At 37.1% G+C, this 16,757-nt stretch overlaps 1 protein-coding gene across 2 annotated transcripts in view; it reads left to right on the top strand.

The window, feature by feature from the left end:
* Positions 1-16,757, top strand: part of CDH12 (cadherin 12) — a 1,181,755-nt gene that overhangs the window by 1,065,329 nt on the left and 99,669 nt on the right. For both annotated transcript variants that reach the window (XM_086362520.1, XM_086362519.1), the window contains one exon: positions 2,897-3,016. In XM_086362520.1, the coding sequence (XP_086218646.1) occupies positions 2,897-3,016 (120 nt within the window). The remainder of the gene's footprint in view (positions 1-2,896; positions 3,017-16,757) is intronic.

Here is a 16,757-nt window from a genome sequence, read left to right as displayed (position 1 = left end):
CCACTTAGTTCTCAGAGAAGGATTTAACTGTGACTATGAATATATGAAGCAAAATTACTAAAACTCCCATAAACTTCTCTTCAATTTAGTTCAGTTCAGTTGTGTCTGATGCTTTGTGACCCCATTGACTGCCACACACTAGGCTTCCGTGTCCATCACCAACTCCCAGATTTGCTCAAACTCATGTCCATTGAGTCAGTGATGCTATCCAACCATCTTATCCACTGTCATCCCATTCTCCTGTCACCTTCAATCTTTCCCAGCATTAGGTTCTTTTCAAATGAGTCAATTATTTGCATCAGGTAACCAGAGTATTGGAGTTTCATCTTCAGCATCAGTCCTTCCAATGAGTATTTAAGACTGACTTCCTTTAGTATGGATTGTTTGGCTCTCCTTGAGGTCCAAGGGAATCTCAAGAGTCTTCTGCAACACCACAGTTCAAAAGCATCAATTCTTCGGCGCTCCACTTTCTTTATAGTCCAACTCTCACATCCATACATGACCACTGGAAAAACCATAGCTTTGACTAGAGGGACCTTTGTTGGCAAAGAAATGTCTCTGCTTTTTAATTGATGTCTAGCTTGGTCATAAATTTTCTTCCAAGGAGCAAAGCATCTTTTAATTTCATGGCTGCAGTCACCATCTGCAGTGATTTTTGAGCCCAAGAAAATAAGGTCTGTCACTGTTTCCACTGTTTCCCCATCTATTTGTCATGAAGTGATGGGACCAGATTTCATGATCTTAGTTTTCTGAATGTTGAGCTTTAAGCCAGCTTTTTAACCCTCCTCTTTCACTTTCATCAATATGATCTTTAGTTCCTCTTTGCTTTCTGCTATTGATATTTTTCTTGGCAATCTTGATTCCAGCTTGTGCTTCATCCAGCCCAGTGTTTCTCATGATGCAATCTGCATATAAATTTAATAGGCAGGGTGACAATATACAGCCTTGAAGTACTCTTTTCCCTATTTGGACCCAGTCTGTTGTTCCAGGTCCAGTTCTAACTGTTGCTTCCTGACCTGCATACATGTTTCTTAAAAGGCAGGTCAGGTGGTCTGGTATTCCCATCTCTCAGAATTTTCCAGAGTTCATTTTGATACACACAGTCAAAGACTTTGGCATAGTCAATAAAGCAGAAATAGATGTTTTTTCTGGAACTCTCTTGCTTTTTTGATGATCCAGTGGATGTTGGCAATTTGATCTTTGGTTCTTCTGCCTTTTCTAAATCCCACTTAAACATCTGGAAGTTCACAGTTCACATATTGTTGAAGCCTGGCTTGGAGATTTTTGAGCATTACTTTACTAGCATGTGAGATGAATGCAATTGTGCAGTAGTTTGAGCATTCTTTGGCATTGCCTTTCTTTGGGCAATTGAATTACAATCATTCTTTGGCGTTAGATTTTCTTAAAGTTTCCCAATATCAGCGATCACTTAGAGTAATTAAACCTTGAGGCATAAAGGTGCTTCTCTAGATACTATTGCAATTATTTCTGGTTCCTCACTTTCTCAAATATTCTCTCCTAATTAAAGGCTTCCTAAACAAGTGTGTAAATGTTGATTTTTAAATTGCAATTGCAAATTACTTATACCCTCTAAAGTTCAAGAAGCCTTAAACCTTTTAGCTCTTCTTTGATATCCTAATCATGCAATTAAACACCTACAGTAAGCAGATGAGCTAATGTAAGCATAGTCATGTTTTCTTTGGTGTACAAATCAGTAAAGCTACTGCAGTGACTTTCAGGTCTGTGATGGCACTACTGGAAATGATACCTACTTAAAAGAGTTATTATTTGCACTGAGTTCAGTTCAGTTGCTCAGTCATGTCCAACTCTTTGTGACCCAATGAACCACAGCAGACCAGGCCTCCCTGTCCATCACCAACTCCTGGAGTCCACCCAAACCCATGTCCATCAAGTCGGTGATGCCATCCAACCATCTCATCCTCTGTTGTCCCCTTCTCCTCCTGCTCTCAATCTTTCCCAGCATCAGGGTCTTTTCCAATGAGTCAGCTCTTCTCATCAGGTGGCCAAAGTATTGGAGTTTCAGCTTTAACATCAGTCCTTCCAATGAACACTCAGGACTGATCTCCTTTAGGATGGACTGGTTGGAGCTCCTTGAGGTCCAAGGGACTCTCAAGGGTCTTCTCCAACACCACAGTTCAAAAGCATCAATTCTTCTGCACTCAGCTTTCTTTATAGTCCAACTCTCACATCCATACATGACCACTGGAAAAACCATAGCCTTGAATGGTCGGACCTTTGTTGGCAAAGTACTGTCTCTGCTTTTTAATATGCTGTCTAGGTTGGTCATAACTTTCCTTTCAAGGAGTAAGCATCTTTTAATTTCATGGCTGCAATCACCATCTGCAGTGATTTTGAAGCCCAGAAAAATAAAGTCAACCACTGTTTCCCCTGTTTCCCCATCTATTTGCCATGAAGTGATGGGACCAGATGCCATGATCTTTATTTTCTGAATGTTAAGCTTTAAGCCAACTTTTTCACTCTCCTCTTTCACTAAGAGAAGGCTCTTTAGTTCTTCTTCACTTTCTGCCATAAGGGTGGTGTCATCTGCATATCTGAGGTTATTGATATATTTCCTGGCAATCTTGATTCCAGCTTGTGCTTCCTCCATCCCAGCGTTTCTCATGATGTACTCTGCATATAAGTTAAATAAGTAGGGTGACAATATACAGCCTTGACATACTCCTCATTTCCAGTAATAGCTAATATTGTTGCTCAACATTTTGGTTATAGTAGTTGAGTTACTCTCAGTGTCTTCTTACACTCACAGATTAAAAGAATGCCAAAGTCCAAAGGAAAAAGGAGTCCAGATGATAAAAGACATACCCTTGAGCTCTCTACAACAAAGTTGCTAGAGTCATATTGTCTTATTTTCCAGGTGCATATGTTCTCCAAGTCAAGGCCACGGATGCTGATGACCCAACCTATGGAAACAGTGCCAGAGTCGTTTACAGCATTCTTCAGGGACAACCTTATTTCTCTATTGATCCCAAGACAGGTAAAATTTTTATTAGAGACAACATTATCACTGCCCTTTCAAATATTTAAACTTTAATTAAATCTTGGCATGGGAACTTGCCTCTTCTAACACCTCAATAAAGATTCAGTGTGCTGACTATCAAGCAAAGAAGATCAGATCTTACCTTGCTGCTACAGAGCTATTTCCTTCAAATAGAAACTGATATAAAAATAAATCTTTTTACACATATATGCCAAGTCCAAATTTGTTAGGAATTCTCTCTTAATTTACTTTAAATTTTCAAAAGGCTAGGAATATTTTTTGTTTGTTTGCTTCTTCTAGCTAAAATAGCTTTTTTTATTTCATTTTTTATTGGTTGAGTTCAATTATATTCAATTTGGGGGCCAAATCAACTCAAGATTATGAAATTTCTATTCTCTTTATCAAGGGTTATGGATGGTGACTTTGGATAAATATAGATTTATGCTTCTACTAGGGGAAAGGAGAGGGCTGCCAAACTGGAAACCCCAAGATCACTATTTTTTCTGCTCTGTGTTTTATAATTCAGTCTCATTTTTAAGTCAAACTGTTGAAATTCCAGTTTTCAAAGGAGAAATATTTTCAGTATAGGTACTGAGGAAACTTTGTGGTGTTTATTGTTGTTTACCTTTGGAAAGTTTGTATATTTGTAGAAAAAAAAGGAAAAATTGCTGATAAAAAGTTTAAGAAAGTTGTTTATGATGTTATGATGCTCCATAGGAATTAAGAAGGTTTGTACAATACGTCAAATGTATAGACAAATAATGAGATTATCAAAGATACTATCCATCCTTTTTTGAGATTGAAACATTATGGGTTATTTTTTTCTGATACAATTATGTTCGGAAAAATCTAACAGAAATAGAATTAAGAACATCACGTCTCTTAGATCACTTCAACCTTTGAGAAGCACTTCTCACAGACAGAGAGCATGAGAGATAGAGAAAAGAAGGTGTATAGACATGGTGAGAAGGAAAGTTTTTAGTATTAGGCTAAACTTACTGAGTTGTATGATTATAGAGAAGATGAGTTTATATACTCAGAATAAATGTGGCAGGAGAAAAATTAAATATTTAATATTGGCAAAATAACTATAGATGGAGGTAATATCCCATGAAAAAAACACAAAATATGAAGATGAATTGAAGCATAAATCATGGGTGCAGAGTATAATTGCTCTGGTCAAATTAATACTGAACAGACAATTATATGAATCAAATAGTTGCCTCCTCTTGACTTGTTCAATATCAAATTTAGATAAATTCTAATGTCTTCTGAAAGCATCATTTTACAGAAGAGTATATATATATATATATATTCATCATAAGGCTTTTCTAATTGTGTATTTATATTTTTATATGAGGCCTTTTATTTAGAACTGAAGGTGAAACAATTCTGGCGTGAACTATGGAATAGATTTTTTGAAGCATTGATTTTCACTGGAGACAGAAGGCTTGATACTAACAATGCCCCAGACCACTAGACAGGAAAAGGGTGGATGGTGAAGCACTTCATTAATAGAATGATAACTAGTTCTTCATGCACAGAAACCATTAAGGAGACTTTTTGTCAAATTTATCACCTTGTGGTAGATCAGAATAAATCAAAAATCAAGGGTAATTGCAATTTCTCAGAAATAGCCTCCATTTGTTCCAGCCATATAGCTTCCTTTTATGATTCCTTTTGCTGTTGTGTAATAAAATGCATGAAAAACTAATACTATCTAAAAATTTACACATTTGACTATAGAAAACTGTTTAAAATAATTTCTAAGTAAAGAGCCTCATCAAAAATTCTGGTACCTAAATATTTATGAACAGATAAATATAATCATTTACTATTCATTTGGAATGATAAAAGTTTTACATTCTCATTGATATTGCTGTTTGACAAACATCTTTTGCATCTCTATCCAATATACAAATAAGGCCAGTTTATTTATAAATGATATAAATTGATGCATTCTATGAAATAAGTCCCCAAATGATAGTTCTTTTTAAAATTGGCTAATTTGGTAATTCTATGGCTTATCCGACTCCAGTACTTTTGCCTGGAAAATCCCGTGGACAGAGGAGCCTGGTAGGCTGCAGTCCATGGGGTCGCTAAGAGTCGGACACGACTGAGCGACTTCACTTTCACTTTTCACTTTCATGCATTGGAGAAGGAAATGGCAACCCACTCTAGTGTTCTTGCCTGGAAAATCCCAGGGACGTGGAAGCCTGGTGGGCTGCTTTCTATGGGGTCGCACAGAGTTGGACACGACTGAAGCGACTTAGCAGCAGTAGCAGCAGCATGGCTTACCTAAGAGATTGTTCACTGTGATTAACATTTGCATGCATTCATGTATATACCTCAAATGATTATTAAATATTTTTAAAAATCTAAAAGGTATATGGATTTATAAACATCAAATAATATTGATCCTTGTTATATTTAGCATATATTAAACACTAAAATATTTGTCATATTGATACACTTTTATATTATATACACTATAGGCTTAATATTTATTATATATCAGAAAAATATGTATAATCTATAAAACAGTAAATGAGAGGCATTGTAATATTTTATTTGATGCATGAATTTGACAGGTTAAATGTTTCCATAGTATGGATAAATTATTTTATTTAGGAAAACAAATGTTATTATAAATAATTGATCTCATGACAATTTGCATTTATAATTCTTCTGAAGTATTTGAATTTTTCTCTAAATGATTTCAAAATCTAGTCTGAGTTGGATAACTAGATATTGCTATTTTGTGTATCATGTGGTGAAATGTTGATTTTTCTAAATAATCTCAGGTCTACCTGAGAAAGCATTATAAGACTATTTTAGCTCAACATATTCTAAAATTCATCAACTTTAAATTGTTTATCATGGTAACATATACATTAACAGAAAATTTACTATTTTAACCATTTAAGTGTACTATTCAGTGACATTATGAATGTTCACACTGTGTAAACATCACCACCAGCCATCTTTAGGAATTTGTTATCAATGTCTTTTTGTTTATGTGCACTGTCAGAAAGTGTCTTTGTAAGACTTTGCTATGTATTTAATGTGCATTTTGAGAAACCACATGAAAACAACTGAGTGAGAATGGGGTTGCAAGCCTGAGTTATTTTCTTTTTTCTTATACCCACTATCCAAAGATTTCATGCTCTGTGTTTCTGTCCTTGCTTCTGTTTGGGAAATTTGATAAAATACTGAGAGAACTGACACTTTCTCAAGACTTTTCCTCTTTCAGTTCCATTCGCACATTTTGTTGAGAGATTATTCTCTTTAAGCCTACTTCCTAAATAAATCCTCCTCCACCCTGACTGATATTTATGTTTTTCAGTCTTAAAAAATGCATTAGTGTTTTAAAGCCTCATACTAAAATTAAAGCATGTGTCAGACTTTATTTTGAATTAATTCTTTATATAAACTACAATATACATATTTACACTGTTTCATGACTTGAACATGCCTTTGATTTTAAATCAGAGAAAAGTCTTACAGGATTCAGACATTTCAGTCAGTGCTTGTGAAAAACAGATTTTTTTTTTTTTACAAGAGTGAAATTGGAAATAGACAATTATTAAGATTAACCAGCATATGGTGTTACCTGTTTTGTAATAATTTGCATATGTACAGTAAATCACATGATTAAAAATATACTGCAGACAATGGTTTCCTTGTATTCTGCCTTGTCACACTTTATGAGAACTCTGTGTGAACTCTATTTGCCCTATTTTAGAAACCATGGAATGCACAAATCAGCAGATAGAAATAAGACTGTTTGGCCTTGAAAGGAAAATACTCCAGGGGTATGTCTTTAGGAAGTTGTGGAGCTGTTGTATAGAAGAGGAACTAGCTGTATTCTGTGCTGCACAAGAGTAAAAGGACTATCAGTGGCTGGCAGGCATTACAGGAAAAAGGATTTTGGTTTCATTAACAAAAAAAAAAAAGATGTTAATACTTGTCCATAAATAAGAGGGACAAACACCTCAAGAGATGGTGAACTTCACATTACTGGAAGTGTTAAAGCAGGTAATGAGTGATAAGGTGCTGGATTTTAGTATTAATTCCTTGATACATATTTATCTATAACCAATGGCCTAGCAGGTTCTGTGTGCCAGGATTCTGAGATGAATCAAGTCGATCCTCAAATAGATCCCCATCTATCTGAAGGAGGTCATCATGTCCTCAGAAAACTACATTTGGGTTTCCTAGGATACAATTCTATGATACATAGTGTGACTCCTGGGCACTAGATATAGGCTGATAAGAGGGGAAATTTCCTTGTGGAAAAAAAAAAAAAAAACTTTTTGGGAAGTGACTTCTAAATCTTAAAGAATAGTTAAGGCATGTTATAGATGCAAAGTTGGACCATACAAACTTCAAATTTTCTCCTCAATATAAGCTGATAACTCTTCTTATCCTCAAAATACATTATTGGCAACATTTTTTTTTTTAATTATACACCTTATCTGTGTGGTCATGGACACCACATTTATAATAAAGTTGAAGAATAAGCTAGCTTTTAAAAAAATTCATTGCAGAAGCAATAGAAAACTAATTCAGTGTAGAATTTTGGATAGAATGACCAATACAGTCCTCTGAAGATGACTTTGATGACAGATATGAAAAAAGTAGAATAGCTAATTCATGGTTTGTTGTTATTTAGTTACCAAGTTGAACCCAACACTTTTGCAACCCCATGGACTGTAGCCTGCCAGGCTCCTCTGTCCATGGGATTTCCCAGGCAAGAATACTGGAGCGTGTTGCCATTTCCTTCTCCAGGGGATCTCCCGGACCCAGAACTCAAACCTGTGTCTCCTGCATTGACAGGCAGATTCTTTACCACTAAGGTACCTGGTCAATAAAGCAGAAACAGATGTTTATCTGGAACTCTATTGTTTATTTGATGATCCAGCAGATGTTCATAATTTGATCTCTGGTTCTTCTGCCTTTTCTAAAACCAGCTTGAACATCTGGAAGTTCATGATTCACATATTGCTGAAGCCTGGCTTGGAGAATTTTGAGCATTACTTTACCAGTGTGTGAGATGAGTGCAATTGTGTGGTACTTTAGCATTCTTTGGCATTGCCTTGCTTTGGGATTGGAATAAAAACTGACCTTTTCCAGTCCTGTGGCCACTGCTGAGTTTGCCAAATTTGCTGGCATATGGAGTGCAGCACTTTCACAGCATCATCTTTTAGGATTTGAAATAGCTCAACCGGAATTCCATCACCTCCATTAGCTTTATTCATAGTGATGCTTCCTAAGGCCCACTTGGCTTCACATTCCACGATGTCTGGCTCTAGGTGAATGATCACACCATCATAATTATCTAGGTCATGAAGATCTTTTTTGTATAGTTCTTCTGTGTATTCTTGCCACCTCTTCTTAATATCTTCAGCTTCTGTTAGGTCTATACCATTTCTGTCCTTTATTGAGCCCATCTTTGCATGAAAGTTTCCCTTGGTATCTCTAATTTTCTTGAAGAGACCTCTAGTCTTTCCCATTATATTGTATGTTCAAGCTGGTTTTACAAAAGGCACAGGAACGAGAGATCAACTTGCTATAATCCGCTGGATCATAGAGAAAGCAAGAGAGTTCCAGAAAAACATCTATTTCTGCTTATTGACTATGCCAAAGCCTTTGACTGTGTGGATCACAATAAACTGTGGAAAATTCTGAAAGAGATGGGAATACCAGACCACCTGACCTGCCTCTTGAGAAACCCGTATGCAGTTCAGGAAGCAAGAGTTAGAACTGGACATGGAACAACAGACTGGTTCCAAAGAGGAAAAGGAGTACGTCAGGGCTGTACATATTCACCCTGCTTATTTAACTTATATGCAGACTGCATCATGAGAAACACTAGGATGGAGGAAGCACAAGCTGGAATCAAGATTGCCAGGAAAAATATCAATAACCTCAGATATGCAGATGACACCACCTTTATGGCAGAAAATGAAGAAGAACTAAAGAGCCTCTTGATGAAAGTGAAAGAGGAGAGTGAAAAAGTGGGCTTAAAGCTCAACATTCAGAAAACAAAGATCATGTCATCTGGTCCCATCACTTCATGGGAAATAGATGGGGAAACAGTGGAAACAGTGGCTGACTTTATTTTACTGGGCTCCAAAATCACTGCAGATGGTGACTGCAGCCATGAAATTAAAAGATGCTTACTCCTTGGAAGGAGAGTTATGACCAACCTAGACAGCATATTAAAAAGCAGAGACTACTTTGTCAACAAATGTCCATGTAGTCAAGGCTATGTTTTTTCCAGTAGTGACGTATGGATGTGAGAGTTGGACTATAAAGAAAGCTGAGTGCAGAAGAATTGATGCTTTTGAACTGTGGTGTTGGAGAACATTTTTGAGCATCCCTTGGACTGCAAGGAGATCCAATGAGTCCATCCTAAGGGGGATGAATCCTGGGTGTTCATTGGTAGGACTGATGTCGAAGCTGAAACTCAAATACTTTGGCCCCGTGATGCGAAGCGCTGACTCATTTGAAAAGACCCTGATGGTGGAAAGATTGAGGGCAGGAGAAGGGGACGACAGAGGATGAGATGGTTGGATGGCATCACTGACTTGATGCACATGAGTTTGAGTGAACTCCGGGAGTTGGTGATGGACAGGGAGGCCTGGCGTGCTGCAGTTCATGGGGTCGCAAAGAGTCAGACACGACTGAGTGTCTGAACTGAACTGAACTGAAGTTACCTGGGAAGCCCTATTCGTCTTGGAAAGAAATTTCCACCAGAGGGAAAGGATGTTGTAAGCTCTTCTGAACAAAAGAGGGAGTTGTAAAAGATAAGATCAGAGAGTTAAGTGAGAAAGTGAAGATTATCTGAGATCTTCAATCTGAGTGACCTGCACTGTCTCTGAGCATCTCCTGTAGGAAGGGTTCTACACTTCACACTCCTTCACACTCAGACCTCACCTTCCTGGCAGCTTTTTTTTTTTTTTTTTTTTGCCATGATCTTAGGTTTTTTATTTTATTTTAATTAAATTTGTTTATTTTAATTGGAGGCTAATTACTTTACAATTTTTTATTGATTTTGCCATACATCAACATGAATCCACCATGCGTGTACACATGTTCCCCATCCTGAACCCCCTCCCATCTCCCTCCCCATACCATCCCTCTGGGTAATCCCAGTGCACCAGCCCCGAGCATCCTGTATCATGCATCGAACCTAGACCTGTATTTCCTTTCACATATGATATTATACATGTTTCAATGACATTCTCCCAAATCATCCCACTCTCACCCTCTCCCACAGAGTCCATAAGACTGTTCTATACATCTGTGTCTTTTTTGCTGTCTCACATACAGGGTTATCATTACCATCTTTCTAAATTCCATATATATGTGTTAGTAAACTGTATTGGTGTTTTTCTTTCTGGCTTACTTCACTCTGTATAATAGGCTCCAGTTTCATCCACCTCATTAGACCTGATTCAAATGTCTTCTTTTTAATGGCTGAGTAATACCAGACACCTGACTTGCCTCTTGAGAAATCTATATGCAGGTCGGGAAGCAACAGTTAGAACTGGACATGGAAAAACAGACTGGTTCCAAAGAGGAAAAGGAGTACGTCAAGGCTGTGTATTGTCACCCTGCTTATTTAACTTATATGCAGAGTACATCATGAGAAACGCTGGGCTGGAAGAAACACAAGCTGGAATCAAGATTGCCAGGAGAAATATCAATAACCTCAGATATGCAGATGACACCACCCTTATGTCAGAAAGTGAAGAGGAACTAAAAAGTCTCTTGATGAAAGTGAAAGAGGAGAGTGAAAAAGTTGGCTTAAAGCTCAATATTCAGAAAACTAAGATCATGGCATCTGGTCCCATCACTTCATGGGAAATAGATTGGGAAACAGTGAATACAGTGTCAGACTTTATTTTTGTGGGCTCTAAACTCACTGCAGATAGTGGTTTCAGCCATGAAATTAAAAGACACTTATTCGTTGGAAGGAAAGTTATGACCAACCTAGATAGCATATTGAAAAGCAGAGACATTACTTTGCCAACAAAGGTCCGTCTAGTCAAGGCTATGGTTTTTCCAGTAGTCATATATGGATGTGAGAGTTGGACTGTGAAGAAAGCTGAGCGCCGAAGAATTGATGCTTTTGAACTGTGGTGTTGGAGAAGACTCTTGAGAGTTCCTTGGACTGCAATGAGATCCAACCGGTTCATCCTAAAGGAGATCAGTTCTGGGTGTTCTTTGGAAGGAATGATGCTAAAGCTGAAACTCCAGCACTTTGGCCACCTCATGTGAAGAGTTGACTCATTGGAAAAGACTCTGATGCTGGGAGGGATTAGGGGCAGGAGGAGAAGGGGACGACAGAGGATGAGATGGCTGGGTGGCATCACTGACTCGATGGACGTGAGTCTGAGTGAACTCCGGGAGTTGGTGATGAACAGGGAGGCCTGGCATGCTGCGATTCATGGGGTCACGGAGTCAGACACGACTGAGTGACTGAACTGAACTGAATACTCCACTGTGTATATGTACCACAGCTTTCTTATCCATTCGTCTGCTGATGGACATCTAGGTTGCTTCCATGTCCTGGCTATTATAAACAGTGCTACGATGAACATTGGGATACACGTGTCCCTTCAATTCTGATTTCCTCGGTGTGTATGCCTAGCAGTGGGATTGCTGGGATGTATGGCAGTTCTATTTCCAGTTTTTTAAGGAATCTCCACACTGTTCTCCATAGTGGCTGTACTAGTTTGCATTCCCACCAACAGTGTAAGAGGGTTCCCTTTTCTCCACACCCTCCAGCATTTATTGTTTGTAGACTTTTGGACAGCAGCCATTCTGACTGGTGTGAAATGGTACCTCATTGTGATTGTGATTTGCATTTCTCTGATAATGATTTAATTTGAGCATCTTTTCATGTGTGTATGTCTTCTTTGGAGAAATGTCTTTTTAGTTCTTTGGCCCATTTTTTGATTGGGTCATTTATTTTTCTGGAATTGAGCTGGAGGAGTTGCTTGTATATTTTTGAGATTAGTTGTTTGTCAGTTGCTTCATTTGCTATTATTGTCTCCCATTCTGAAGGCTGTCTTTTCACCTTGCTTATAGTTTTTTTTGTTGTTGTTGTTGTGCAGAAATTTTCTATTTTAATTAGGTCCCATTTGTTTATTTATGCTTTTATTTCCAATATTCTGGGAGGTGGGTCATAGAGGATCCTGTTGTGATTTATGTCGGAGAGTGTTTTACCTATGTTTTCCTCTAGGAGTTTTATAGTTTCTGGTCTTAAGTTTAGATCTTTAATCAATTTTGCGTTTATTTTTGTGTATGGTGTTTGAAAATGTTTTAGTTTCATTCTTTTACAAGTGGTTGACCAGTTTTCCCAGCACCACTTGTTAAAGAGATTGTCTTTAATCCATTATATATTCTTGCCTCCTTTGTCAAAGATAAGGTTTCCATAGGTGGGTGAGTTTATCTCTGGGCTTTCTATTTTGTTCCATTGATCTATATTTCTGTCTTTGTGCCAGTACCATACAGTCTTGAAGACTGTGGCTTTGTAGTAGAGCCTGAAGTTCGGCAGCTTGATTCTTTCAGTTCCATTCTTCTTTCTCAAGATTGCTTTGGCTATTTGATGTTTTTTGTATTTCCATAAAAAATTGTGAAATTATTTGTTCTAGTTCTGTGAAAAATACCGTTGGTAGCTTGATAGGGATTGCACTGAATCTATAGATTGCTTTGGGTAGTATACTCATTTTCACTATATTGATTCTTCTGATCATGAACATGATCTATTTCTCCATCTATTAGTTTCCTCTTTGATTTCTTTCACCAGTTTTTATAGTTTTCTATATGCAGGTCTTTTGTTTCTTTAGGTAGATATATTCCTAAGTATTTTATTCTTTTCATTGCAATGGTGAATGGAATTGCTTCCTTAATTTCTCTTTCGATTTTCTCATTATTAGTGTATAGTAATGCAAGGGATTTCTGTGTGTTGATTTTATATCCTGCAACTTTACTATATTCACTGATTAGCTCTAGTAATTTTCTGATGGAGTCTTTAGGGTTTTCTATATAGAGGACCATGTCCTCTGCAAACAGTGAGAGTTTTACTTCTTTTCCAATCTGGATTCCTTTTATTTCTTTTTATTCTCTGATTGCTGTGGTCAAAACTTCCAAAACTATGTTGAATAGTAGTGGCAAAAGTGGGCACCCTTGTCTTGTTCCTGACTTTAGGGGAAATGCTTTCAATTTTTCACCATTGAGGATAATGTTTGCTGTGGGTTTGTCATATATAACTTTTATTATGTTGAGGTATGTTCCTCCTATTCCTGCTTTCTGGAGAGTTTTTTTAATCATAAATGGATGTTGAATTTTGTCAAAGGCTTTCTCTGCATCTATTGAGATAATCATACGGCTTTTATTTTTCAATTTGTTAATGTGGTGTATTACATTGATTGATTTGCGGATATTGAAGAATCTTTGCATCCCTGGGATAAAGTTCACTTGGTCATGATGTATGATTTTTTAATATGTTGTTGGATTCTGATTGCTAGAATTTTATTAAGGATTTTTGCATCTATGTTCATCAGTGATATTGGCCTGTAGTTTTCTTTTTTTTGTGGCATCTTTATCAGGTTTTGGTATTAGGGTGATGGTGGCCTCATAGAATGAGTTTGGAAGTTTACCTTCCTGTGCAATTTTCTGTAAGAGTTTGGGTAGGATAGGTGTTAGCTCTTCTCTAAATTTTTGGTAGAATTCAGCTATGAAGCCATCTGGACCTGGGCTTTTGTTTGCTGGAATATTTCTGATTACAGTTTCAATTTCTGTGCTTGTGATGGGTCTGTTAAGATTTTCTATTTCTTCCTGGTTTGGTTTTGGAAAGTTGTACTTTTGTAATAATTTGTCCACTTATTCTATGTTGTCCATTTTATTGGCATACAATTGCTGATAATAGTCTCTTATGATCCTTTGTATTTCTGTGATTGTCTTTTGTGATCTCTCCATTTTCATTTCTAATTTTACTGATTTGATTTTTCTCCCTTTGTTTCTTGATGAGTCTGGCTAATGGTTTGTCAATTTTATTGATCCTTTCAAAGAACCAGCTTTTGAGTTCGTTGATTTTTGCTATGGTCTCTTTTGTTTCTTTTGCATTTATTTCTGCCCTAATTTTTAAGATTTCTTTCCTTCTACTAACCCTGGGGTTCTTCATTTCTTCCTTGTCTAGTTGCTTTAGGTGTAGAGTTAGGTTATTTATTTGACTTTTTTCTTGTTTCTTGAGGTATGCCTGTATTGCTATAAACCTTCCCCTTAGCACTGCTTTTACAGTGTCCCACAGGTTTTGGGTTGTTGTGTTTTCATTTCATTTGTTTCTATGCATATTTTAATTTCTTTTTTGATTTCTTCTGTGATTTGTTGGTTATTCAGCAGCATGATGTTCAGCCTCCATATGTTGGAATTTTTAATAGTTTTTCTCCTTTAATTGAGATCTAATCTTACTGCATTGTGGTCAGAAAAGATGCTTGGAATGATTTCAATTTTTTTGAATTTACCAAGGCTAGATTTATGTCCCTGGATGTGATCTGTCCTAGAGAAGGTTCCGTGTGCTCTTGAGAAAAAGGTGAAATTCATTGTTTTGGGGTGAAATGTCCTATAGATATGAATTAGGTCTAACTGGTCTATTGTAGCATTTAAAGTTTGTGTTTCCTAGTTAATTTTCTGTTTAGTTGATCTATCCATAGGTATGAGTGGGATATTAAAGTCTCCCACTATTATTGTGTTATTGTTAATTTCCCCTTTCATACTTGTTAGCATTTGTCCTACATATTACAGTGCTCCTATGTCACGTGCATATATATTTATAATTGTTTCATCTTCTTCTTGGATTGATCCTTTGATCATTATGTAGTATCCTTCTTTGTCTCTTTCCACAGCCTTTGTTTTAAACTCTATTTTATCTGATATGAATATTGCTACTCCTGCTTTCTTTTGGTCTGTATTTGTGTGGAGTGTCTTTTTCCAGCCCTTTACTTTCAGTCTGTATGTGTCCCTTGTTTTGAGGTGAGTCTCTTGTAGACAACATATATAGGAGTCTTGTTTTTGTATCCATTCATACAGTCTTTGTCTTTTGGTTGGGGCATTCAACCCATTTATGTTTAAGGTAATTATTGATAAGTATGATCCTGTTGCCATTTACTTTATTATTTTGGGTTTGAGTTTATACACCCTTTTTGTGTTTCTTATCTAGAGAAGATCCTTTAGCATTTGTTGGAGAGTTGGTTTAGTGGTGCTGAATTCTCTCAGCTTTTGCTTGTCTGTAAAGCTTTTTATTTCTCCTTCGTATTTGAATGAGATCCTTGCTGTGTACAGTAATCTGGGCTGTAGGTTATTTTCTTTCATCACTTGAAGTATGTCTTGCCATTCCCTCCTGGTCTGAAGAGTTTCTATTGAAAGATCAGCTGTTATCCTTATGGGAATCCCCTTGGGTATTATTTGTTGTTTTTCCCTTGCTGCTTTTAATATTTGTTCTTTGTGTTTGATCTTTGTTAATTTGATTAATATGTGTCTTGGGATGTTTCGCCTTGGGTTTATCCTATTTGGGACTCTCTGAATTTCTTGGACTTGGGTGATAATTTCCTTCCCCATTTTAGGGAAGTTTTCAACTATTATCTCAAGTATTTTCTCATGGTCTTTCTTTTTGTCTTCTTCTTCTGGGACTCCTTTGATTCGAATGTTGGGGTGTTTAACATTGTCCCAGAGGTCTCTGAGATTGTCCTCATTTCAATTCGTTTTTCTTTTTTCCTCTCTGATTCATTTGTTTCTACCATTATATCTTCTACCTCACTAATCCTATCTTATGCCTTTGTTATTCTAGTATTTTTTTCCCTCCAGAGTGTTTTTTGATATCATTTATTGCATTATTCATTATATATTGAGTTTTTTTTATTTCTTCTAGGTCCGTATTAAACCTTTCTTGGATCTTCTCAACCCTTGTCTCCAGGCTATTTATCTGTGATTCCATTTTGTTTTCAAGATTTTGGATCATTTTCACTATCATTATTTGTAATTCTTTATCAGGTAGATTCTCTATCTCTTCCTCATTTGTTTAGTTTGATGGGGATTTATCCTGTTCCTTTACCTGCTGGGTATGTCTCTGTCTCTTCATCTTGTTTCTATTTCTGTGTTTGGGGTGTCCTTTCTGTATTCTGGCAGTTTGTGGAGTTCTCTTTATTGTGGAGTTTCCTTGCTGTGGGTGGGGTTGTATGGTTGGCTTATCAAGGTTTCCTGGTTAGGGAAGCTTGTGTCCGTGTTCTAGTGGGTGGGGCTAGATTTCTTCTCTCTGGAGTGCAATGAAGTGTCCAGTAATGAGTTATGAGATGTCAGTGGGTTTGGAGTGACTTTGAGCAGCCTGTATATTGAAGGTCAGGGCTATGTTCCTGTGTTGCTGGAGAATTTGTGTGGTATGTCTTGCTCTGGAACTTGTTGGCTCTTGGGTGGTGCTTGGTTTCAGTGTAGGTATGGAGGCGTTTGATGAGCTCCTGTCGATTAATGTTCCCTGGAGTCAGGAGTTCTCTGGTGTTCTCAGGATTTGGACTTAAGTCTCCTGCTTCTGGTTTTCAGTCTTATTTTTACAGTAGCCTCAAGACTTCTCCATCTATACAGCACCGTTGATAAAACATCTAGGTTAAAGATGAAAAGTTTCTCCACAGTGAGGGACACCCAGAGAGGTTCACAGAGTTACATGGAGAAG

The sequence above is a fragment of the Bos grunniens genome, chromosome 20 (assembly GCF_055505025.1).
Source record: "Bos grunniens cultivar Pamir isolate PY7600 chromosome 20, Bosgru_T2T1.0, whole genome shotgun sequence".
NCBI classification, from domain to species: Eukaryota; Metazoa; Chordata; class Mammalia; order Artiodactyla; family Bovidae; genus Bos; species Bos grunniens.
This window is presented reverse-complemented; position numbering and strand designations above follow the sequence as displayed.